This window comes from Oncorhynchus masou, chromosome 9, assembly GCF_036934945.1.
Source record: "Oncorhynchus masou masou isolate Uvic2021 chromosome 9, UVic_Omas_1.1, whole genome shotgun sequence".
Classification (NCBI taxonomy): domain Eukaryota; kingdom Metazoa; phylum Chordata; class Actinopteri; order Salmoniformes; family Salmonidae; genus Oncorhynchus; species Oncorhynchus masou.
The window spans coordinates 52,138,777-52,165,449 of record NC_088220.1 but is presented as its reverse complement, the minus strand read 5'-3'; the positions used below and the strand labels follow the sequence as shown (position 1 = coordinate 52,165,449).

At 43.6% G+C, this 26,673-nt stretch overlaps 2 protein-coding genes across 3 annotated transcripts in view; both read right to left on the bottom strand.

Annotated features, from left to right (window-relative positions):
- Positions 1-5,729: 5,729 nt before the first annotated feature.
- On the bottom strand, positions 5,730-10,703 carry dlc (deltaC). Its single transcript, XM_064974352.1, has 9 exons — positions 10,409-10,703; positions 10,078-10,317; positions 9,455-9,515; positions 8,962-9,219; positions 8,207-8,568; positions 7,889-8,105; positions 6,641-7,340; positions 6,271-6,388; positions 5,730-6,151 (listed from the first exon to the last, which is right to left on the bottom strand). The coding sequence occupies exons 1-9, from the start codon at positions 10,457-10,459 to the stop codon at positions 6,146-6,148; spliced, it is 2,013 nt and encodes a 670-aa protein (XP_064830424.1). The 5' UTR covers positions 10,460-10,703; the 3' UTR covers positions 5,730-6,145.
- Positions 10,704-16,814: 6,111 nt separating this feature from the next.
- The window catches only part of LOC135546158 (mitochondrial import inner membrane translocase subunit TIM50), a 37,765-nt gene continuing 27,906 nt past the window's right edge, over positions 16,815-26,673 (bottom strand). For both annotated transcript variants that reach the window (XM_064974350.1, XM_064974351.1), the window contains 3 exons: positions 19,230-19,386; positions 19,017-19,123; positions 16,815-18,782 (listed from right to left, as the gene is read on the bottom strand). In XM_064974350.1, the coding sequence (XP_064830422.1) occupies positions 18,684-18,782; positions 19,017-19,123; positions 19,230-19,386 (363 nt within the window). In that variant the 3' untranslated portion in view covers positions 16,815-18,683. The remainder of the gene's footprint in view (positions 18,783-19,016; positions 19,124-19,229; positions 19,387-26,673) is intronic.

Below are 26,673 nucleotides of genomic sequence, written 5' to 3'. Positions count from 1 at the left end.
TGAGCTTAGAAAGGCACAACAAAACAAGCCACTATTCTCTGTCACTCCCCAACAGACCGTGGAAAGGAGTTGCTCTGAGTGTGAAAAACAACACTATCTGATCATGTGGGGCGGCAGGTAGCCTAGTGGTTAGAGCGTTGGACTAGTAACCGGAAGGTTGCAGGATCAAGTCCCCAGCTGACAAAATCTGTCATTCTGCCATTGAACAAGGCAGTGTTCCTAGGCTGTCATTGAAAATAAGAATGTGTTCTTAACTGACTTGCCTAGTTATATAAAGGTACATTTAAAAAAAAAAATTATATGCTACACAAGGTTAATCAAGATACTACACAACTACAAACACACAGGTCACCAGGAAGATGAAGGGAACCTCCACAAGGTATGACATTGCAGATAAGTCATTACTGACAATGGGTCCAAATTCTCAAGTAACTGAGAAATGGCAGAGCAGCTTGACTTTAAGCACATTACTTCCCAGCACGCACCACCCTCAGGGTAGGTGCAGACCACGATAGAAGATTCTAAAGCAGAAAGACCTGCTTGTTGCACAGGTCAATCCCATGCAAAAAAAAAACACACAACTCCCAACCTAAGAGGCCCTACAAAAAAACACATCAAGCCAAAGGATGCATTGGAAAAGAGGAAACAGTACCTTCTACTACAACCAACGTCACAGTCGCTACCGGGAGAAACCATGGTGAAATGTACATGTGAAATCTTGCATCGCTTTATTGTTCTTTCAAAACCTTTGTGTTTCTGTTAATTGCTGTTGTGAAGTACAGTTGTCTTCATTGTGGTTACACTCATTTGTTAGGAAATGTGTGAAAGTTAAAGGAGAAGATATCATACTATGCAGGACAGTGTCACGGCATGCTGTAAGGCAGTACGGGAGTTATCTTCGGGCATTCTTGTGAGACGTAAAACAACGTACCTGGAAAGTTAGTCCTCGGATTGGACATTCACTTTATATTAAAGCCCTGACCACTCCGTGTCTTAGCCTGCTGAGCTAAAGGCCACTCCGCACCATGGCAGTAATACAACAGGAACAAATGAGGATGGGGTGTAGCTCCCTCTTCCTCATTCTCTTCCTCTGACCGTGGAAGAGGATACAAGGGAACTGACAACAGTGGCAACAATAGAGTTCCGGCCCTGGTGCCTGGTGTCACCTGAAGCCAGGAGCACAGAGAGATGGTTTTTCACCAGTGTTTAGCTGACTCACCAACCCCCAACCAGATTTCAACCACTTTCTGAGGAGATTATTAGCGAGCGGTCTTTCGTTTCATGCACAGAAACTAAGCTGTTCTGTTGTGACAAAACATTTGAAAGAATGTTGAACAAACATAAACACTAAATAAATAGATGGCTAAAAACAGGGTGAAATTGAAAGAGCTTTTAGTATGTTGATAGGAATCGCTGATTGTCTTAGCACCTGCCTAGAAAACATCTCCATTTAATTGATAGGAAGGAGCTTGAGTAGCCCATTGACAGCATTTGCCCCGTCCCAAGATGAACATAAGGGAAGTAGAGAATCACAAGCAGAGGGCTCTGTTTGTTTTCTGAAGAGATGGCTTTTGACAAGTAGCGCCACAATCAGTTGGCACAGGGCGCAATCAGCCACAGGAAACTTAGGGAAGGACACTTTTGAGGGGCGCAGGCAGGCCCCCTCTCTGCAGCCTCTGCTCGGCGGGGTAAACAGGACGTAGAGTTACTCTGTGACTCCAGCTGCGCGTCTCAGCCACTCCCAGACCTGTGTATACAACCACATCCTGTTTTGACCCAGCACTCTGGCCAATCCAGAGCAGCCATCTTCAGACGGCCACCACTCAGTCAAACCCTCTCTCTTCCACTCCAGGGGCAGGCAGTGTCAATAGGAAAGAGTTGGTTGGTCTTCCTCGCTCCCCAGATGACATGACAAATGTTCAAAGTTCAAAGTGTAGTGCAAGATTGTCAGGTGAACAGCAGGTAGGCCTGAGGTCTGAAGTTTAGTGGCATGACTGCGACTTGCTATCATTTTGATACACAGTCATGTTGCTTTCTGTTTTGGTTCCGCTCGCAGAGTGCGATGAAAGGAGCCACACGCCCCTTTGCAATACCCCCCTCGCCCATGACACACACACAAACACACTCTCTCACAGTTCAGAGTGTACTCAACAACACCATGTCCAACGAGCTTAGCAGCTTGCTCATCTTAACCCCCACTTTTGGCACCAACGAACAAGAGGATTTGTTAAGATTTTACTCAGGCTGGACAGCTGCAGGAAGAGGGAGAAAAAGGAGGGGAGGGGTGTTGTGATAAAAGAGAGAGAAGGACAGTATCAGGCTTTAGATCAGTAATAGTTCATTGGACCATGTTTAGATTTGGTTATTTCCCCCCAGGCACACCACGTCATTTCAACGTGGAAATGTGGGTCATATTCGGTTGAGATGCTCATCAATGAGATTTCAACCTTTATTCACCCATTCAAAAAGACATCCAGAAGTTTGTTGTATACCCAATGTGTTTTCACTGTGCTTTCAACCATCTGAAAGCACAACCAAGTTCCAACAGAAAAACGATGTCAGATTTTTGGTTGAGTTGTCATCTAAATGGGTTATCATTGCGCTTTCAACCATTTAAAACACACAACAAAGTTCAAATGGGAACACAAGGTCAGATTATTTATTTGTTTATGTCCTATCACTGCACTTCCTCTAATAGCACAGCCAAATGACCTGGATGGCAGTTTAGACTACATTGTACATACTGCAAGTGATCAGGCAGCCTAGCGGTTGAGTCGCTGGCTCAAATTCCTGAGCCAACTTGGTGAAAGATCAGTTGATGTGCGCTTGAGCAAGGCACTTAACCCACATTGCTCCTGTAAGTCTCGCTGGATAAGAGCATCTGCTAAATCAGTGGACCCGGTCGGGGGGAGCAGAGTTTTTTTTTTTTTGAGGAGGGGGGGGGGGCTCAGTCCAGCTTTCAATTACCTTTGAAAGTTGTAGTAGTAGAATCCACAAGGTGCAATTTCAAAACAGTCAGTTTTCCTCTTGACATGTCAGTCATTGCATACCTTAGAGCACTTTTTATGACTTGTCAGATCAACTAGCCCATGTCAGCTAACGTTTTTTAGCCCATAGACTTTGTTGTAACGTTTGAGTTACTCAAATGTCACACAAATTAGACATGGCAAGATGGGACAGAATTTCACAAAAATTTGCTTTCAAATTGAAAAAATTTCTGCACCCCATGACAAAATGTGTAGAATTGCAGGAAATAACCTTTAAACCTGCAAAATGTTCTCTCCACCAACAGGAAGGGTGTGAACAGTTTGTCATAAATAGTGCCCGTGGAAGTAGACGTAGGGTGCGGGATGTTCCCAAATGCCGAAAGAGACTGAGTGAAAAAGCCACTTTGCTAAATTACTCAAATGCAAGATTCTGTGCAGATTATTATAGCAATTGTGAAGATCTCCACAGACCTGCGACTGAAATATCACATTTACATAAGTATTCCCGACCCTTTACTCAGTACTTTGTTGAAGAACCTTTGTAGAAGGTGCTCAATTTCCAGTCTGAGCTCAATTTCCAGTCTCATAGCAAAGGGTCTGAATATGTATGCAAATAAGGTGTTTCTGTTTTAAATTTTTAATACATTTGCAAAGTTTTCTACAAACCTGTTTTTGTTTTTGCATTATGGGGTATTGCGTGTAAATTGATGATTAAAAAACAAAATCAATTTTAAAATAAGGCTGTAAAGTAACAAAATGTGGGAAAAGTCAAGGGGTCTGAATACTTTCCGAACGTTGAAGATCTGACGTTGTTTCAAAGGCACAAATTCAACATATTTTATACAAGGTTTGTCTATATTGAAAATGGGTTACACTGACATAATCCTGAGGTTGAAATTTCACTCTCAAAACAGTTTATGTTGAGGACTTTTTTTCATATTCAGTGTATTTTCCACATCACAATAGGTTGACATATGTTGATTCAACCAGTTTGTTCCCAGTGGGTTGAGATCCTTCACATTTGATAAACAGCATGGACAATGGGGATGTATCCCCCAAGTCTAAGGTTCAGTGCGGTGGACTAGCATGAACTAGCGTAGCTTAGCATCCTGGTTTGGATGTTTGGGCTGGCACATGGAGGCTAGCAGAACCAGACAGAGTAGGGGTAGGATAGGGGCCCACAGGGTCAGGTGCTGAGTGGGACCCATGCTCCCCATGGGGGGCCAGTGGCCCTCCCAGCAGAAGTGCTCCCCTCCCCCCATGTATACAATTTCTTCTCCCTAACCATCACTTTTCTTTGAAAGAGAGGGAGGTGGTACTTGAGGCAGGTTATTCTCAACGGATCTTCCTCCAACACAGGAACACTCAATTTCAGTTTCTCATTCATGATGCTTATTGCTTAAGTAAAATACAGAAAATAAAACAGATTTCAGAACTCTGATCTCGAGGTCAGCAGGTGTGCACACGTCACTAGGAGCAGTGGTGCAGATTTGTTAACATACGCTTCTCCTTGAATATATTTTGCACAACACAGGGTCTCATTGAAGGTGGGGGGGGGTGAAAGTGACAGAGAATTAGCATATATATACAGGCATCAGTGAGATGGATTAGAGCTAGTCTTTAGAGCCAGATAATGTATGCTGTGGGAACTACGCCCCAGGCTTTAGAGAAAACACCCTGTAGGATCTCTCCCCTTTTCTAGCCTGGCACATGAATCGCTAGATGATATCTCCAAACAGCACCGCAGCCTCCTCCTAGGCAACAATCTGCTAGCTAGTGTCATCCACGTGATTCCCTTTCTGTGATAGGCCAACCCCTACTTTAAAGGAGGGTTCAGGGGGCCCAGCAACAAAAGTAAATGGGCCCCATCGACTTGAGCCCCATGTCCCATCTACTTACCATAAATATCAAGCGAGCAGCCCAAAGACCCCAACCCCCAGTGGAAGACAACACATTACTGTTCTCTGATTTATTATGAAAAAAATATATTTTTTGGGACATAGACATATATACAATTCTCTTCATAAATACAAATGATGTACAAAAAAATTAAATAGAAAAGAATATCTCATGGTTATGTACACATTGCATTGTTAAATTAAAGAGGACAATAATACAAATATTTAAACAAAAAAACTATTTGGTTTCAAATGAAAAAGAACAACCTCTCTTTGGAGTCCTTCACTCTGTAAAAAAATAAACATATTTTTAAAGATCCAGCACTGTCAGTTAAAAAAAAAAAAAACTGTTTCGAATAAGACTACCTGGTGTGTTTGTAAAAAAAAATATATACTCCGAAAGAGATGAAAAAAAACATGTACAGCATCAAACAAACACATAAAAGAACACATACAAAATGTCAGTGTGTAAGATCAGTACCATTTTTCCTTAAGTCATAGCATAATTTAAAGATCAGGCACTTGATAAGATTGAGTTTCCTAAGTATACTGTACATGTAATGCTCTGAAAGATAGGGCACATTGGTGATTTATTTCCATAGGGAAAGGGGGTCCAGTTTAGGGACTAGAAGGCCTAGATATTACATACGGCCACTACAAACTCACAGATATTAATAGACAACTGTCCAGCTAAGCTTTCAGTAAACCTTCATCTTCAGTTCTTTGATAGCTTCAACATTGTTCCCCACCTTGACACCAAAACAAACTAGCCCAGATAGGCCATGAAAATGTCCTTGTGTTCATTTTGATTCTCAAGTGGATTGCAGTAATATCTTATTCATAGTTTGTAAAAAAAAAAAGGCCTCTAGATTATTTGAGATGTCGTTTTCTTTTTGATAAGGCATCAGGAGAGAAAAGGGTCCTGCTTCTCTGTGATTGGTGAATCCTTGGCACTCTTCAGAAGAAAGTTCTCTTTTTGTTAAAATGTAACAGAAAGCAAATTATATTAGAATTAAAAATGTAGTGCAAATTATGCCGGAACATTCTTTCTACTCTCCACCCCCACCTTTCACGTATTGTATCCAAAATTGTCAATGTTGTCAAAAAGTTCATTTTTAATGAGCAGCATGAATAAATATTAAATAATACATGTTGATTTAATATATCCTCTTCAATTCTTTGAATTGTCTTTGAAAGATTGTAAACATGATCAGGCACAGCCCTTGTTGGTCACCGTACTCTTGGTGTCAGAATACTGTGTTAAACCTAAAGGAGGGAAAGTTATAGAGAGAGGGAGAAAGTTACCAATCAAATCGTGAAAAAGTTAGTTGACAAACTTCCGAAACTCTTAATAATAACCCGTTTGTATGGGAGGAGCTGCTTACCTCAGTAGCAAAGACACACTGTTCAGCTTGCTGTTCTGTCTGGATGATGAAAACTGGGTGGTACAAGCCTTCTTTAGGGAAGCTCATTGGTGGAACCATTATGCTGCCTTCTGATTTCCTGTTGAAAAGAGATAGGAGGGAAAGCAGGTCAGGTTCCATAGGCGCAATGGAATCATGCAACAGCAAAAACAGTGGATCCCATGATCTCCAATACAAAGTTGAGGGTTTCAAAAATCTGATAAAGCCTGAGCGTGAGAAATCAAGTTGTAACATCTTGCTGGGTTCAATACAAGCAATCCAAACTCTAGGGCACTGGTGACTCTCTGCTTCATTGGCACATCGCCGTTTGAGTTTGACGAGGCATACTTACTGGTCAAATTTGTTCTTGGCATGACGGTCCTCCTCCTTGGCCAAGTTGTAGTCAATCATCTTCTGCTTGTAGGCCTTGCCTCCGTTTTTGTCTGTGGAGCCAGAGGTCAGTGCTGCGTCCTTATTGGACACCTTGTAATGGCCGCCAGGGATGAGGAAGGCTTCCTTCTCTCGGAGGCTGGACAAGGGGTTGGAACCACCTATGGGACGGTTGTTGACCGTCTCCAGGTCGTTACGGACAGAAGACGCCATGGCCTTCCGCCCGCGCCTTATCTGGCTTAGGACCACGATGGCAGCACACACCACCAGGGTGAGGGTGACCAGGCCCAGGGCGAAGGAGACAACCAGGACTGCGGGTAAGCCGTCAGCCTTGGGCTTGGCGGTGGGTTTGAGGCTAAACTCACATCGGGAGCCCATGAAGCCGGCCGGGCACTGGCACACAGGTCCGGAGAAGTGTGTGTAGCAGGTGCCTCCATTCTGGCAGGGGAAGATGGAGCAGGCATCGGCGCGGACGCTGCAGTCCTTCCTGGTGAAGCCCAGGGTGCAGGTGCAGGTAAAGTCGTTGACGCCGTCCACGCAGGTCCCGGCGTTGTGGCAGGGGTTGCGGGCGCAGTCATCGATGTTGATCTCGCAGCGCGGCCCAGTGAAGCCAGGACGACAACGGCACATTAAGCTGTGGCCCAGATCCAGGCACTGGCCACCTATTACAGAGACAGACGAAGACTCAGCATGTTTATCAAAACTTGAAGTGCAGGTATGAGTGGCAAAGCTAATATATACTGTGTATATTTTCTTCCTACACCAACAGGAATTTAGCCAATTACAGATAAGCTTGTGCTCATTCCCACATGATGTACAGTTACAGTGTAGCTAATGAGGACCCAGGGAGGGGGCAAAATAGCCCACAACATTCTAAGACTAGGTTTTTTTCCACCTCATAATGACAGCTATATCTCACCCTTATATCAGTCTGAGCCAAGATTCTTTTGTACCATGCCTATGCTGCATTTTTTACATTTTAGGCTCGGACTAGATGCATGTCAAAACAAAACTGAGATTAGAAATGATTTTCTTCTTTGCACAAAAACCCATGATGGTAACTGCCAAAGAATGTGTCCGCAGCATAGTCGGTTGAGTTTTGTTGTCAGGCGGACAGATAAGTTTGTGAGCGGCTCCAACATAACAAGCAGAAGTCCTGGTAGGTTTCCCCTCACCAAGACAGTGGATGTGCTGTGAGGGGGATGCTTACCGTTAGCACAGGGGTTGTTGCTGCAGCGGTCAATCTTCTTCTCGCAGTTGGAACCCATGTAGCCGGCAGGACAGCGGCAGGAGTAACCGCCGGTCACCTGCTCCATGCAGGTGCCACCGTTGAAGCAGGGCCCGTCGGCACAGGTCATCGCACTGATCTCACAGTTCTTCCCGTAGAAGCCTTGGGGGCAGGTGCAGGTGTAGTCATTCTCCCGATCCTGGTAATTTAAAAAGGTGGCATTTCATATTGGACAATAAAAGACTTGGACTGTGGGTATCAACATTTAATCCTGAGTGATAAATGCAACATGGAACTTACATTGCAGCTGCCTCCGTTCTTGCAGGGGTTGCTGTCACACTCGTTGGTTTCGATCTCACAATTGTTGCCACTGAAGCCCGGCCTGCAGGTACAGGTGTAGCTGCCCTGGCCTGTGTTGGTGCAGGGCGCATCGTTCATGCAGGGCTTGTGGTTGGTGCAGTAGTTGAGGTCCTGGTTGCAGAACAGTCCTCCCCAGCCCTCTTTACAGTCGCACTGCCAAGGCTGGCCGCAGGTGCCATGCAAGCAGCCAGGATAGCGGACACACTCGTCACAGAGGGGTCCCTGCCACCCGAGGCGGCACTTGCACTCGCCAGGGGCCTCACAATAACCATGCTTCTCACTACAGCCAGACCAGCAGATGGCTTTAGAGATAGGGGGGAAAAGTTGAATGAGTGTTCCCCTTTCTAATCACAAAACAACCACCCCTTCACTGAGCTCAGACACATCAAGTATTTGTTAAGTACTAAACTAAGCAGCTGGTACGCACACAAAAGGAACACATGCCATATTTGTTCACGCAAGGGAGCGCACATTAAGTTCCAACGCGTGTCACTGTTAAACCATACACTCAGCTTCCATTGTTGGCCCGAACAAAGGATGCAAACTCTATATTTGAATAGACAGAAGCAGTTTTTTTTAACCAGAATTTGTCGTTGAAATGTCTGAATTAACTATTTTGAGAATTCTGAATAACAACCTTAAAAAGATTTGGCCTTGTCATTTAAAAAAACGTTGTAGTCCTTCTGTACACTTACGTTCTGAGCAGTATTCTCCTTTCCAACCCGACAGGCACATTCTGGTGCCCGCGGCATCACAAGTATAGTGTCCGAATGGGTCGTCACGGGGACGGCAGTAGTCTGAGCAGCTGTCACCGTGGTAATGTTCATCACAGACAACGTGGTAAGAAAAACGAAGTTCACTTTGCTCTTCAAAATGCACATCCTGTGACCAATCCTCGCCAACGTCGAGTCGTCTACGGGTGGCCAAGCGGCTGATCAAGTTATTCTGGTTTTCTATTAAAGAGAGAGACATTGAGCAGACGAAAAATAAAATACATTCCTAAAATCCAATCTTGTGAGGTAATCACTTTAAAAAAATCTATATTTATTTTCTAATAGAATATTATCGCATTTTTGCAAATAAGTAAAACGTGTCTATACTCAAACGCTTGTGCTGGGAATGACTGTTAGAGGAATATCCAAGCCACTTTCCGCCCCCTAGAGGTAGTGTGCACTGAAGGCCACCTACCTGTGGACTGGCCGTCGGAGGACTCTGCGTTCCAGGCTTCAACAATGAGCGAGAATGTACCCTACAAGCCACACAGGAAAAAATATATACTTTGTCAAAAAGCTGTAAAAGGCGAGATTATTTAAAGTGTAAACTCTTCATGAAAATCTATATGCCATTACCCAATCTATGAAATGTACCACCAGGCATTAACCATTAAAGGCCCAGTGCAGTAAAAAACGTGATTTTCCTATGTTTTAAATATATTTCCATAATACAGTGACATTGTGAAAATGATTTGTGTAAGAGGTGTTCGTAAAGACTGCCTGAAATTTCCGCCTGTATTGGTGAGATGGAGTTTTGGCCTGCCTGACAGACATCACCAGGTGGTACATTAGTTAATAGACTAATAAGAGAGTTCCCCACTCCCAGTCAGTCCTAGCAAAATTCTCACATGCGAAATTGCTCTTTACTAAGAAGCCATTTTTTGTTTCTTCTTGACCATTTATTTGAAAACAATCACAGGAAGGCACTTAATTGTTACCCAGAAAGGATTTGATATTGAGATAAAAACGACTGCATTGCACCTTTAATTTCCCATCAGCTCTATGGTATATTGAGTATGTGTACAGTAGGCTACTTACCGGCCACTTGAAATGGAAAGGCACTCTGATGGGTGCGCTACTGGAGATGGAGCTCGGGTCGACACTGAAGATTTCGGTCAGTCCCATGCCATAAGTGCAGGGGGGCTCAGGTGAGATGACATCTTGGGAATGTTTAAGGCAGACTCGGAAGAATATCTGGCAGTCCCTAGACTGTTTACAGACACTACGTGTACTACTGAAGGAGTGTACTTTCAACTCAAACACACCGGACGACTCGACCTACAGGAAAGAATAAGTACATATCAGTGCGTAAAAGGCGCGACTGCACAGGTTACCAAATCATAACTATGAATCTTTTATGTGTACTCACCAGTTGCGTTGATATCAACACCAAAAAACACGTTAATAACAAACGAGCCATTCTGGGAAGTATTTCTTCGTCTGCTATGAAATTTTAGCAGACAGCGCCAGATATCCAATATAGAGGGGAAATGTATTGTATCCCAAAACAAGAAGAGAAATATCATGTGCGAAATGTAAAAATAGAGCGCACTTCTTGTCAGATTTTTTTAGTCTTCAGACGATACTTAATAGAAATGGAACTCACAACGAAAATAAAATCCCTTTGCTCTGCGGAGCAGTTGCACTCTGGACTTCTACCTTTAGTTACGTGAAGTGGAATGTGCACAAGGGATTTTATACCGCCTTCCAGCATCAGAGGGGGGAGGAAGTGGGCGCGAATGAGGGGAGTGTGTCAAAGGCTGTGCAGACTTGGATGCAATTTGGGGACTGTTTACAATGTGCTTTGATTCTGTGTCACCAAATTGGATAGGGTAATATAACGAAATGCGGAGCAGGATAGGATAAAGTAATCCTTCTCACCCCCCCCCCCCCCTTAAATGATTTAGATGCACTATTGTAAAGTGGCTGTTCCACTGGATGTCATAAGGTGAATTCACCAATTTGTAAGTCGCTCTGGATAAGAGCGTCTGCCAAATGACTTAAATGTAAATGTAAATGCACAGTTTAAGGCTCTATGGATACTTCAGCCACATACCTGAACGAAAATGTGAAGAAATAGGCTATATATACACACACGTTGAAAGAACTGCGCACCTTGATTGCGAAGAGACCTAACCTACACTCGTGTGATTTAAAAAAAACAACATATGTTGATATATGATTAGACATTAATTTCAAGATGTAGTAAATTACATGACTGGATACATGCAATGTTGAATACACTTTATCGATGGGGAAATGTAGGTTTGCTGTGTAAGCGTGATGGGGTGTGATTGGCCATGAAACATCCCCAGTGACTTTACTTCTATTATTAAGCAGTGGTTAGTTTTCTCTTCTTTTTGTTTTCTTCAGCGTGCCGCGTGCCACCCTATTCTTCGTGGATGTTTTCATCCTTTTCTCCTGGGAGGGAGGACAATGACCGTGTACGGAGGAGGGGGGCTTCGCGCACACCACTTCAATTCAGCCCCAGAATTGTAATTGTTCTGACGCGTGTGAGGCCTCAAACCGGCAGACTTCGGAGCGAGATATTTTATTTTGTCATCGAAAGATTCGGAGGAGTAGCACTGGAAATGTCAGATAATTGCTTTTGTATGAGGGGGGGGGGGGCGTCATGACGACAGCTGTATGATAATCAACGGCACCTGGCTATGCAACCCACCTTCTCCTTCCATAGGCTGGGCTACACAACGTCTTCGCTGCGTATTAAGCACGCAATAAGCCCCCAATGTCAGAGAAGGGAACAGTGAACCATTTCCATAGGTAGGCACTATAATCGTCTAAATAGAATTGTTTTTGACTGGACAGATTAGGGGGTAGCCTATCCTACACCACAACACAGCTAATGATGTAGGATAGGCTACCATATCTCATGCTGCTCGGGTCCAGGCAGAGTAAGTAGCATACAATCCATTCCACTTTTGTATATTTAAAATGTAGGCCCATAAATATCGCAACAATTATGTCTACGCACGTGCGTGCAGGCAGGAGATGAGCATGATATCAGTTAATATGAATAAATCCTGTCCCTCATTAGGTCAGTACAGGTGCACCAAAGCTGGGACCGAGAGACTGAAAAACAGCGTCTCTCAAGGCCATCAGACAGTTAAATAGTCGACACGAGCCGGCCCATGCCCAGTACCCTGTCTTGAACTTTAGTTACTGTCACTAGATGACCACCACCCGGCACCGTTGAGGCTGCTGCCCTATGTACATATTCATGAAACACTGGTCACTTTAATAATGGAACACTGGTCACTTTAAATAATGTTTAACTCGTGTTTTACCCACTTCATATGTATATACTGTATTTGTGGAGTTTCTCCCATTACTCTCTGCAGATCCTCTCAATCTCTGTCAGATTGGATGGGGAGTGTTGCTGCAGAGCTATTTTCTCCAGAGATGTTGGATCAGGTTCAAGTCCGGGCTCTGGCTGGGCCACTCTAGGACACTCAGACTTTTCCCGAAGCCACTTCTGCATTGTCTTGGCTGTGTGCTTAGGGTCGTTGTCCTGTTGGAAGGTGAACCTTCACCCCAGTCTGAGGTCCTGTGTGCTACGGAGCAGGTTTTCATCAACGGTCTTTATGTACTTGCTACGTTTATCCTTCACTCAATCCTGATTAGTCTCCCAGTCCCTGCCGCTGAAAATCATCCCCACAGCTTGCTGCCACCACCATGTTTCACCGTAGGGATGGTGCCAGGTTTCCTCCAGACGTGACGCTTTGAACTCCGGCCTGAATGCTATCTTGATTTCATCAGACCAAAGACTCTTGTTTCTCATGGTCTGAGAGTTCTTTAGGTGCCTTTTGGCAAACTCTAACCAGGCTGTCATGTGCATTCACAGAGTGGCTTCCGTCTGGCCACTCTACCATAAAGACCTGATTGGTGGAGTGCTGTAGAGATGGGCGTCATGGAAGGTTCTCCCTTCTCCACAGAGGAACTCTGAAGCTCTGTCAGAGTGACCATTGGGTTATTGGTCACCTCCCTGACCAAGGCCCTTCTTCCTGATTGCACAGTTTGGCGGGGCTGCTAGCTCTAGGAAGAGTCTTGGTGGTTCCAGACTTCTTCCAGTTTCATCATAGCACTTGATGGTTTTTGCGATTGCACTTGAAGAAACTTTCAAAGTTCTTGACATTTTCTGGATTGACTGACCTTCATGTCAGAAAGTAATGAATGATAGACTGTCGTTCCTCTTTGCTTATTTGAGCTGTTCTTGCTGTAAAATGGACCTGGTCTTTCACCAACTAGGGCTATCTTCTGTATACCACCCTTGTCACAACACAACAGATTGGCTCAAATGCATTAAGGAAAGAAATTCCACAAAATTAACTTTTAACAAGGCACACCTGTTAATTTAAATTAATTTCAGGTGACTACCTCATGAAGCTGGTTGACAAAATGTCAAGAGTATGCGAAGCTTTCATCAAGGCAAAGGGTGGCTACTTTGAAGAATCTCAAATATAAAATATTTTTTGTTTACCACTTTTTTTGGTTACGACATGATTCCATGTGTAATTTCTTCGTTTTGATGTCTTCACTATTATTCTACAATGTAGAAAATAGTAAAAATAAAGAAAGACCGTGGAATGAGTAGGTGTGTCCAAACTTTTGACTGGTACTGTATATATTGTATGTGTATGTGACCAATACATTTTTATTTTATTATAACTGTTCCAGCTTCAACTACACATAGCAGGTAGGCATATAGAATCTGTGTTATACCGTTTTTGGTACTGCTGTCTGTTTATGTATCTCTGTAATGGTGCCGATGGCCCTCGAGTGGCTTCCAGTCAAGTGGAGCGTGTCCGCCATATTCTCTCTGTGAAAACATGAGCAATTGCCCGGTCGTTCGTTCTATCCAAACCTCTGAAGGAAGGCTATGGCAATGGAATAACTACTAAATAATCGGATGAAGGGAGTGTAGTCTAATAGATTTAGCCTAGAACTTGTCCTTGTTGATGCTGTCTTGCCTAGTTAAATAAAGGTTAAATAAACAAAAAATAACAATGAACATTTAAAGGCGCAATTAAAAACGTAAAGGAATAACAAAAATAACCATAAATCTCAATTCCACACGACAGCGACATTATTTGTAGCCTACAATCTAATGTGTGTCAGTAGACTGCGTGTGCTTGCTGTTGCGGGGATCTACAGAGACAATGGGCAGCTTTGCAAACTGTTGCTCATCTTCGGCGCTCGTCTATTGTAATGCTAATGAGGGCCGCGCGTGCCTCGGCTGGCCCTGACTACCCCGGGCACGCTTCAGCTGAAGCGCGTCAAAAAAAAAAAAAAAAAGAGGGTAACGATGAACCTCCGTCATTAATTTGTTGGATAATTATCCAGACTGGATGCTTTCGCGGCTTGAGTTCCAACTCGGGACAAAAGACTGGATGAATAAATATGAACTGTTCTCTGTAAACAATAAAAGTCGCCATCATGCGTATCCACAACCGGACGGAACGCTTCCTTTGTATGATATTGTTTTAACCAAAACAACAATGCAAGTTGTGTGGTTTTAACACGACAGCATGTTGTGTTATGACACGTTTGATAGGATATGAATGTCAACTATGACCTTTTTATTAGGTCCATGGCACTAAGCCTTCTACCCAATACACATGAGTCAGTGAAAGCAGATAATTGCCTGAAATAATGACAACATATGTAACATCCAATGCGCATTTTGTTTGGCGTATTTACTCTCTCATGGGACCTATAGTCAAACGCGTCAAACACTTTTTCGCCCAATTCTTGACACATTGATTTTGTTGCAGTGCTAGACTTCGGCGGAAACTGTCCGGAACGTCGTATCGGTACTTCCCTTTTTGGGGGTATTGAGTACTGGCTCTTCATGGAATAGCAATGGAGGATGGATATTAATTTCCTGATTCCGCTTTGTTTCAAGTTTATTTGCTGCTATTCTGTGAATGTGTGAGTGACTGAGTATAGGCTGTTCGAGATTGCGCAGATTGAAAATGTGCCAGCATGATGCGCCGTTACAAATTGCCAATTGAGGGTTTGTAAGGTCACGAAAAGTCAAGGACATTCGTTTTATAATTGTCATTGTCATTCATTAAAGCACACTTAAATACGACCAATCCATAAAAATAAAAAAATCTATTCAAAACATAAGTTATCGCGGTAGGTAACTATAGCTAATTAAGCATTAATTTTTTTGTTGCCTTTCCACCAGCACTGTAGAGCTTAAATAAATATGCACCGTTGGAAAACTGGGATTCCCAAGATTAAACAGTAGCCATGCAATTGCGGCAACGTTAAACATATTCTAAGAATAGCCTAATGGACAAAACCTGCTGTGCATAGATCTCCCCTGAAACATTAATATTTGAGCCTTATACATAAACATGTCTAGATAGATACCTTGATTTGAAATAGCCTACCTTAATGTTGAAAAATCCTGCACACCCAGAAGCTCTCTAGATGGAGGGTTGACCACAGGTTACCAACATGTGACTATAACTGTGCAGTTCTGTGGGGGACTGAAGTGCCTTGATCAAGGACACAACGGCAGGAGGTAATATGACTACATGGGATCAGACACAGCAGCTTTCCAGTATGAATAATTCTTACCTTTCATGTAGGCTATAATAATAGCCATGGACATTTGGTTAAAAGCCATGGAGGTCATGGAAAATTTGTATAAACCGTTAACATTGAATAATCAGAGAACGCTCTCTCTATACCATAATGTAATTTGTGAATTTCGGTGAACAAATGGACCGACAGCTCCTGCACTTCTTCCATCCCAAGTCAAGCACTAGTATTATGCAAATGAATATCAGATACAATTGTTAGGGATAGGCCTACGCAGGTGTCGCCGCGTGGCTTGTAAATGAGAGGAATTCGACGAAGGGAGAAAGAATGGTAAAATAAGTCGATGACCAGATGCCACGATCGAATGTGCATAATTGTAATTTGCCTGTGTTTGCAGAGGCAGATATTCGACAGGACATGACACAGCACGCATTTAACAAGTATTTAGCATGCATAATGTACGTGGAACGAGCTTGTCAGAAATGTGAATGTTATGAAATTAAAAATATTTGGTCGATTTGCATCTAAATGTTGTGCTATTTCTTCAACCATATTGGAACAGCTTTTGGGCAAATGTTCTAGCACTTGCCACTCAACTCGCCACACGTGCCCAATGTCCAAATGGTGTAGGACTCGTCGCTTTTGCCATAGTGTGGCGTGTGTCTGACCAGTGGTGCTAAAACTGGGCGGAGAAAAAGAGGGAACAACCAGGAGGAGCGGAAAGACGCACTCCTTGAACATTTGGAGAGGTGTTACTCGGTGGCAGAAGGCGTAGGGCGTCTATAAATGTGAATTTGCTCATTCTGTAGAGGTGTCAAGTGCAACACCACAGGCCGATTCCCAGGCTTTCTGCCGCGTGCATGTTCATTAAATAGCAGTTTAAGGTGGCACTTTGTTCGTAGAGTTTGGTCGCACCTTTCCACGAGCAGATTTTGCTTGGTCCAAATGAAATGGCACATTGCCCTTTGCAATACACCTATTCATTTCTTACCCCCAACTTGTCCCAGCCTACTCAAATAAGGCCAAACTGCCGGTAATAAAAATGACCTCACTAAAGCGGACAGACAAAAGAAACTCACTTTTTTCCAGATCTATGTAAATAACCTACCTAGTGCATTACGTAATTGTCACTTCAAATTAAATTGTATTTGTCACATGCTTAGTAAACAAAACAATATATCACTATAGTCATTTCAGTGGTAGTACTAGTTCTTTATTACTTGAACTGTAACGCATGGGAAAGTGTAATTCAATTTAAAATGTGACACATTCAATCGAATTTCGTTTTCTTCCAACCCAGTAGCCTACTTCTGATAATTCTACTAATTATTAAGATATTATTCTATTAAAATATGCAGATTAAATCAATAATTCGTTAAATATATAACTAAATAACCATGGTATTAAAATAAAGATTAACTTAATTTTCACAAGAAAGCCTGTGGCCATTTGTATTTTGGCACGTGTGCGTCTGTCTGGGGGGGGGGGTAAACCAGAAATCCCCAACACCTCACAATTTGCAGGTATTTGTGAATTGAGCCATCACATGCTGCTCCCTTCACACCTTACTCTCAAACGGTGGCTTTATCGTCTAGGTTTATTCCAATTGGCATCAAAGAGTCATGTGTTTCTGTAAGATCTATGCAAACGAATTTCTCCCTCTTGAATTTTCTATTAATTGCCCACACTAAGCACAATGCTATTTTACAGGCTACAGAAAATATGTTTTGATAATACAATAAAACAATACACTTCGTCAAACGAACATTCAATTATCTGGCAACAGTTTTGTTGGATATTCCTGCAGTCAGCATGATAATTTAACACTCCGTCAAAACTTGAGACATCTGCAGCATTGTGTTTTGTGACAAAACACATTTTAGTGGCCTTTTATTGTCCATAGCACAAGATGCACCTATGTAATGATCATGCCGTTTAATCAGCTTCTTGATATAACCAGACCTGTCAGGTGGATGGATTATCTTGGCAAAGGATAAATGCTCACTAACAGGGATGTAAACAAATTTGTGCACAACATTTGAGAGAAAAGCTTTTTGAGCGTATGGAACATTTCTTGGATCTTTTATTTCAGCTCATGAAACCAACACTTTACATGTTGCGTTAATATTTTTGTTCATTATAGATTCCAGGGTATTTAGAGGATATTCAACACATTGCCATGAAAACACCTGACTGACGTAGTTCACATGACATGTTCGTTTGTGCCAAATCACACAAGATGCTAGATTTTTTTATTTTCTTTAATTTGGGACTTTGTGAATGGATCACAAACTGAATCTAATAGAACATTCAACAAGCATATATTCGATCCATTTTCACTCAGTGTCTGGCATCAGCCCAATTTCACATGGCTTGCCTTGGCTTGATTTGCTGAAAATGCCTCTCCCACTCATTCCTACAGCACAAGCTCAAGCCTCTGTTGCACACAGTCCCATGGCATCGGCAGTACCTGTCCAAGGCATGACTTCTCATTGGTGGAGAGTCTCAGAGTGCAACATTAATATCCTTTACCCTGACCAGCTCAGTCTTAGATATGCACAAAGCAAAACCAATAATTCACTGTTGTTCAAAGCACCAAATCCAAGTGCATGGAAGTTGCAGATAAGAGCACTGTTCTCTGGTCTGTTCCCTGTATGACCGGCTGGTGGGTAGAAGTAGATGAACCAATGTGGACTGAAATGGTTCAATCAATGTCTAGCCACTCAGCACCATTTTGTATACGTCAGTGCCCACAGACGATTCGGTGGGGGGGGGGGGGGTCTACACGGCCTACACCAGAGCATCTGAGATCCAGGAAGTGACGTCACTGGCGACAAAGGTACCAGAATGTTCTTTTGGTGCCTTGCTCACCCCCCCCCTCCCACCACCCAAAGACATGCTTGCGACAGTCAAAAGTCCAGCTGATTGAATGGTCTCTCCTCCTTGTCTCCTCCCCCACGTGTCCAGAGACGCCCGCCGCCCACCCCACGAGTGACTGTGGCCCGCCATCCTTTTGGCCTGACACTGTGGAGGGGTGGGCTGCGATTGGGGGGTGCGAGTGAGAGGGCCACTCACTCTTGTTTGGAACGCCAGAACCTTCCGGCAATGGAGCCCAAGGACATGCCCTGCTTCTTCTGCTTGGTCAGCTCTGCCAACCTCTGCTCCTCCTCCTGTCCCCACACACAAACAGTATCTGCATTTACATCAGTACAATGGACTATTGCGCCAAAGCGCTCGCAAAAGTTGGAGAAAGGGCATCAAGCTATCAACAGTGAAAATGTTTTTCCTACAGAAAATGTCATGTTTGTTGAGGATGAGGACACTTCTCTTATGTGTTAATAATGTTAATGTATTTGTGAGTCGTCCTCCATTGCTCCTATACATTGGGTTTGTTTAGACTGTACCTGTGCTAGCTGCGCTTGTCTGCGTTTGAAGGCCTCTACGGGGTCATCTTCCAGTGCATAGTTCTCCAGGACAGAGCGGACGTCATCCACTCCACTGAGAGCAATGGCTGCCAGAGAGAAACACGGGTGAATAGGGTGTCTGGGAAGGAACAGGTTGGTCGAAACACACGCCACTGCGTGCACACACACACACACACACACACACACACTTACTCTTGAGAAAATGAGCTAGGTCGTAGAGTGTTCGGTCCTCTGAGTTGCCGTCCCATTTCGTCAGAGCCATGCCGTTGAAAGGCTGCAGGCTGAAGGCTTCCCTCTTACAGTCCACCACTATCACCTTGGAAGTGTCCCGGTTGAGACACGACACATCCTTCAGGGGGTGGAAGAGTTGAGTTTACAAGACACTGAGGAATTTATCTAAAGTTTCGATTTCACCGGGGGCAAACTACCTGCCCTCCAGGACACCTACACCACCCGATTTCACAGGAAGGCCATAAAGATCAAAGGACAACAACCACCCGAGCCACTGCCTGTTCACCCCGCTATCATCCAGAAGGCGAGGTCAGTACAGGTGCATCAAAGCAGTGACCGAGAGACTGAAAAACAGCTTCTATCTCAAGGCCATCAGACTGTTAAACAGCAACCACTAACATTGAGTGGCTGCTGCCAACACACCAACTCAACTCCAGCCACTTTAACAATGGGAATTGATGGAAATTGATGTAAAATATATCACTAGCCACTTTAAACAATGCTACCTAATATAATGTTTACATACCCCACATTATTCATCTCATATGTATATACTGTACTCGATACCATCTATGCCGTTCTGTACCATCACTCATTCATATATCTTTATCCCTTTACACTTGTGTGTATAAAGTAGTAGTTTTGGAATTGTTAGATTACTCGTTGGTTATTACTGCATTGTCGGAACTAGAAGCACAAGCATTTCGCTACACTCGCATTAACATCTGCTAACCATGTGTACGTGACAAATACATTTGATTTAAAAATTAAATCTATACCTTTCATTGTTTAAAAATGGTAATTGTGACAATTGGAAGAAACACAAATGGCTTACAATCATCTTTTTTTTAATCAATGAATGTAATATTTGCATATATTGTATATTGATGAAAAAAGATGATTCAGAGCATTTGGAAAGTATTCAGGAGCCTTGACCCCCCCCCCCAAATGTGTTACGTTACAGCCTTATCCTAAAATGTATTAAAACATTTCTTCCCCATCAATCTACACACAATAACAACAATACATAAGCATTTAGACCCTTGATACTCGAAATTGAGCTCAGGGGCATCCGGTTTCCATTGATCGTCCTTGAAATGTTTCTACAAATTGGAGTCCATTGGTGATGAATTCAATTGATTGGACAGGATTTGGAAAGGCAGACAGTGCATGTCAGAGCAAAAACAAAGCCATGAGGTTGAATGAATTGTCCATAGAGCTCCGAGACAGGATGGTGTCGAGGCACCGTTCTGGGGAAGGGTACCAATATATTTCTACAGCATTGAAGGTCCCCAAGAACATCGTGGCCTCCATCATTCTTGAATGGAAGAAGTTTGGAACCACCAAGACTCTTCATAGAGTTGGCCGCCTGGCCAAACTGAGCAGTCAGGGGAGAAGGGCCTTGGTCAGAGAGGTGACCAAGAATCCAATGGTCACTCTGACAGAGCTCTAGAGTTCCTCTGTAGAGATGGGAGAACCTTCCAGAAGGACAACCATCTTTGCAATACTCTACCAAAATCAGGCCAGACAGAAACCACTCCTCAGTAAAACCATGACAGCCGGTTGGAGTTTGCCAAAAGGCACCGAAAGGACTCAGACCAAACAAGATTCTCTGGTCTGATGAAACCAAGATTTAACTATTTGGCCTGAATGCCAAGCATCACGTCTGGAGGAAACCTGGCACTATACCTACGATGAAGCATGGTGGTGGAAGCATCATGCTGTGGGGATGTTATTCAGCAGCAGGGACTGGGAGACTAGTCAGGATCGAGGGAAAGATGAACGGAGCAAAGTACAGAGAGATCCTTGATGAAGAGTGCTCAGGATCTCGGACTGGGGCGAAGGTTCAACTTACAACAGGACAACAACCACAAGCACACAGCCAAGACAACGCAGCAGTGGCGCCGGGACAAGTCTCCGAATGTCCTTGAGTCACCCAGCCAAAGCTCGGACTTGAACTCGATCGAACATCTCTGGGAGACCTGAAAATAACTGTGTAGCAACACTCCTCATTCAACCTGACAGAAATTGAGGCTCTGCCGAGAAGAATGGGAGAAACTCCACAAATAGACTGGAGGCTGTAATCTCTGCCAAAGGTGCTTCAACAAAGCACATAGTAAAAGGTCTGAATACTTATGTAATGTCAACTTTAAAAACCTGTTTTTGCTTTGTCATTATGGGGGTAGTGTGTAGTCTGATGAGGGAAATAAATAATTTAATCCATTTTTAATGAGGCTGTAACATACTAAAAATGTGGAAAAAGTCAAGGGGTCTGAATACTTTCCAAAATGCACTATACACACACACATTTGTAGAGGGGAGAACACTCCCACTTCCGCTGGCATGCCCTGTGCAGTCAGTCTCAGTGGTGGACCTGGGGAGCAGATGGAGAGGAACGCTCCATCTCACTGAGGTATTCTGGATACCCCTGAGGTGCTGCTGACTAGTCTGGCAGAGCAGTGGGAGGCGCCCGCAGTGTCTAGAGGTATAGGAAAGAACCAGCACACTCTCCTCACTCCCAATAAATAAAAATCGGCATCTACCTTCTTTCTGAGACGGGGCCCAATCCCCAAGAGAATGTGTGTGGTTTCGAGGTCGACCGATTAATTAGGGCCGATTTCAAGTTTTCATAACAATCGGAGATCGGTATTTTTGGGCGCCAATAATTTAAATATTTTTTTATACCTTTATTAAACTAGGCAAGTCACTTAAGAACAAATTCTTATTTTCAATGACGGCCTAGGAACGGTGGGTTAACTGCCTCGTTCAGGGGCAGAACAGATTTTCACCTTGTTAACCCTGGGAATCCAATCTTGCAACCTTATAGTTAACTAGTCCAATGCAATAATGACCTGCCTCTCTCTCGTTGCACTCCACAAGGAGACTGCCTGTTATGAGAATGCAGTAAGCCAAGGTAAGTTTAGCTAGCATTAACTTATCTTATAAAAAACAATAATCACTAGTTAACTACACATGCTTGATGATATTACGAGATATTATCTAGCGTGTCCTGCGTTGCATATAATCTGACTGAGCACACAAGTATCTGACTGAGCGGTGGTAGGCAGAAGCAGGTGCGTAAACATTCATTCAAACAGCACTTTCTTTGCGTTTTACCAGCAGCTCTTCGTTGTGCGTCAAGCATTGCGCTGTTTATGACTTCAAGCCTATCAATCCCCGAGATGAGGCTGGTGTAACCGAAGTGAAATGGCTAGCTAGTTAGCACGCGCTAATAGTGATTCAAACGTCACTTGCTCGGAGCCTTCTAGTAGTTGTTCCCCTTGCTCTGCATGGGTAACGCTGCTTCGATGGTGGCTGTTGTCGTTGTGTTGCTGGTTCATGCCAAGGGAGGGGCGAGGAGAGGGACGGAAGCTATACTGTTACACTGGCAATACTAAAGTGCCTATAAGAACATCCAATAGTCAAAGGTTAATGAAATACAAATGGTATAGAAGGAAATAGTCCTGTAATTCCTATAATAACTACAACCAAAAACTTTTTACCTGGGAATATTGAAGACTCATGTTAAAAAGGAACCACCAGCTTTCATATGTTCTCATGTTCTGAACAAGGAACGTGAGCTTTCTTACATAGCACATATTGTACTTTTACTTTCTTCTCCAACACTTTGTTTTTGCATTATTTAAACCAAATGGAACAGGTTTCATTATTTATTTGAGGCTAAATTGATGTATTATATTAAGTTAAAATAACAATGACAATGTATGTCAGAGCAGAAACTAGACCATGAAGTCCAAGGAACTGTCTGTGGATTTCAGAAAAAGAAATGTGATGAGGCATATACAGTGGGGCAAAAAAGTATTTAGTCAGCCACCAATTGTGCTAGTTCTCCCACTTAAAAAGATGCCTGTAATTTATCATAGGTACACTTCAACTATGACAGACAAACTGAGAAGAAAAAAATCCAGAAAATCACATTGTAGGATTTTAATGAATTTGCAAATTATGGTTGAAAATAAGTACTTGGTCAACAACAAAAGTTTCTCAATACTTTGTTATATACCCTTTGTTGGCAATGACAGAGGTCAAACGTTTTCTGTAAGTCTTCACAAGGTTTTCACATACTGTTGCTGGTATTTTGGCCCATTCCTCCATGCAGATCTCCTCTAGAGCAGTGATGTTTTGGGGCTGTTGCTGGGCAACACGGACTTTCAACTCCCTCCAAAGATTTTCTATGGGGTTGAGATCTGGAGACTGGCTAGGCCACTCCAGGACCGTGAAATGCTTCTTACGAAGCCACTCCGTTGCCCGGGCGGTGTGTTTGGGATCATTGTCATGCTGAAAGACCCAGCCACGTTTCATCTTCAATGCCCTTGCTGATGGAAGGAGGTTTTCACTCAAAATCTCACGATACATGGCCCCATTCATTCTTTACTTTACACGGATCAGTCGTCCTGGTCCCTTTGCAGAAGAACAGCCCCAAAGCATGATGTTTCCACCCCCATGCTTCACAGTAGGTATGGTGTTCTTTGGATGCAACTCAGCATTCTGTGTCCTCCAAAACACGACGAGTTGAGTTTTTACCAAAAAGTTCTATTTTGGTTTCATCTGACCATATGCCATTCTCCCAATCTTCTTCTGGATCATCCAAATGTTCTCTAGCAAACTTCAGACGGGCCTGGACATGTACTGGCTTAAGCAGGGGGACACGTCTGGCACTGCAGGATTTGAGTCCCTGGCGGCGTAGTGTGTTACTGATGGTAGGCTTTGTTACCTTGGTCCCAGCTCTCTGCAGGTCATTCACTAGGTCCCCCCCGTGTGGTTCTGGGATTTTTGCTCACCGTTCTTGTGATCATTTTTCCCTTCTCATTTTGTCTGTCATAGTTGAAGTGTACCTATGATGAAAATTACAGGCCTCATCTTTTTAAGTGGGAGAACTTGCAATTGGTGGCTGACTAAATACTTTTTTTGCCCCACTATTTGGGGAAGGGTTAAAAAAAAAAGAAAAACTTCTAGAGTGTTGAAAGTTTCCAAGAGCGCAGTGTTCTCCATCATTGGCAAATAATAAATAAATAAAATCGAACTACCCAGACTCTGCCTAGAGCTGGCCGTCTGACCAAATTGTGCAACTGGTCAAGAAGTACCTTGGTCAGGGAGGTGACCAAGAACCTAATGACCACTGACAGAACTACAGAGTTCCTTGGCCAAGATGAGAGAACCTGCCAGGACAAGTCTCTACAGCACTTCACCATCTGGGAGAGTGACCAGACGGAAGTCACTCCTGAGAAAAAGGCACGACAACACACCTTGAGTTTGCAAAAAGGAACGTGAAAGACAGATCACAAGCCAAAAGAGTGTGGTCTGAGAACACAAAAAATGTCCTGAATGCAAAGCGCCATGTCTGGAGAAAACCCAGACACAGCTCATCTTCCTTACCGTGAAGCATGGTTGTGGCATCATCATGCTATGGGGATGCTTTTCAGCGGCAGGTACGGGGCGACTGGTAAGGATAGAGGGAACAATAAATGGAGACAAATACAGGTAAATCCTTGATGAGGACCAGCTTCGGATTGCAAACGACCATAGACTGGGGCAAAGACTTATGTTCCAACAGGACAATGACCCCAAGAATACAGCCAAATTAACACTGGAATGGCTTCAGAACAAGAATGTGATTGTTTAGGCTGGGTCATCGGATGCATCACTCCATCTTTCTCCTTGGTAAAATAGCCCTTACACAGCCTGGAGGAGTGTTGGGTCATTGTCCTGTTGAAAAACAAATGAAAGACCCATTAAGCCCAAACCAGATGGGATGGTGTATCGCTGCAGAATGCTGTGGAAGCCATGCTGGTTAAGTGTGCCTTGAATTCAAAAATAAATCAGAAAGTGTGGGGGCGCTTTGCTGCTGACACTAACATCACCTCCTCCATGCTTTACGGTGGGAAATGCACATGCGCAGACCATCCGTTCACCCACACCACGTCTGACAAAGACACAGCGGTTGGAACCAAAAATCTCACATTTGGACCAGACCAAAGGACAAATTTCCACTGGTCTGGTGTCCATAGCTTGTGTTTCTTGGCCCAAGTAGGTCTCTTCTTATTGGTGTCCTTTAATAGTGGTTTCTTTGCAGCAATTAGACCATGAAGGCCTGACTCACACCGTCTCCTCTGAACAGTTGATGTTGAGATGTGTCGGTTACTTGAACACTGAAGCATTTATTTGGGATGCAATTTCTGAGGCTGGTAACTAATGAACTTATACTCTGCAGCAGAGGTAACTGGGTCTTCATGAGAGCCAGTTTCATCATAGCGCTTGGGTTTTGCGACTGCACTTGAAGAAACTTTCAAAGTTCTTGAAATGTCCTATATTGACTGATCTTCATGTCTTAAAGTAATGATTGACTGCTGTTTCCCTTTGCTTATTTGAGCTATTCTTGCCATAATTTGGACTTGGTATTTTACCAAATAGGACTATATTCTGTATACTCCCCTACCTTGCATTATCAGTTAGGTTGTGACGTTTGAACCTAATAAAAACACCTCTTAAGGATTAGCCCCTTCCCCTTCGAGTCTGCCGATGAGGATGTGGTGATTGACAGAGTCGAAAGCCTTGGCCAGATCAATGAACACGGCTGCACAGTAATGTTTCTTATCGATGGCGGTTAAGATATCGTTTAGGACCTTGAGTGTGGCTGAGGTGCACCCATGACCAGCTCTGAAACCAGATTGCATAGCAGAGAAGGTATGGTGAGATTCAAAATGGTCTGTAATCTGTTTGTTGACTTGGCTTTCGAAAGACCTTAGAAAGGCATGGTAGGATAGATATAGGTCTGTAGCAGTTTGGGTCGAGAGTGTCCCCCCCTTTGAAGAGGGGGATGACCGCAGCTGCTTTCCAATCTTTGGGGATCTCAGACGACACGAAAGAGGTTGAACAGGCTAGTAATAGGGGTGGCAACAATTTCGGCAGATCATTTTAGAAAGAAAGGGTCCAGATTGTCTAGCCCGGCTGATTTGTAGGGGTCCAGATTTTGCAGCTCTTTCAGAACATCAGCTGAACGGATTTGGGAGAAGGAGAAATGGGGAAGGCTTGGGCGAGTTGCTGTGGGGGGTGCAGTGTTGTTGACCAGGGTAGGAGTAGCCAGGTGGAAAGCATGGCCAGCCGTAGAAAAATGCTTATTGAAATTCTCAATTATGGTGGATTTATCAGTGGTGACAGTGTTTCCTATCTTCAGTGCAGTGGGCAGCTGGGAGGAGGTGCTCTTATTCTCCATGGACTTTACAGTGTCCCAGAACTTTGAGTTAGTGTTGCAGGAAGCAAATTTCTGCTTGAAAAAGCTAGCCTTGGCTTTTCTAATTGCCTGTGTATAATGGTTTCTAGATTCCCTGAACAGCTGCATATCACGGGGGCTGTTCGATGCTAATGCAGAACGCCATAGGATGTT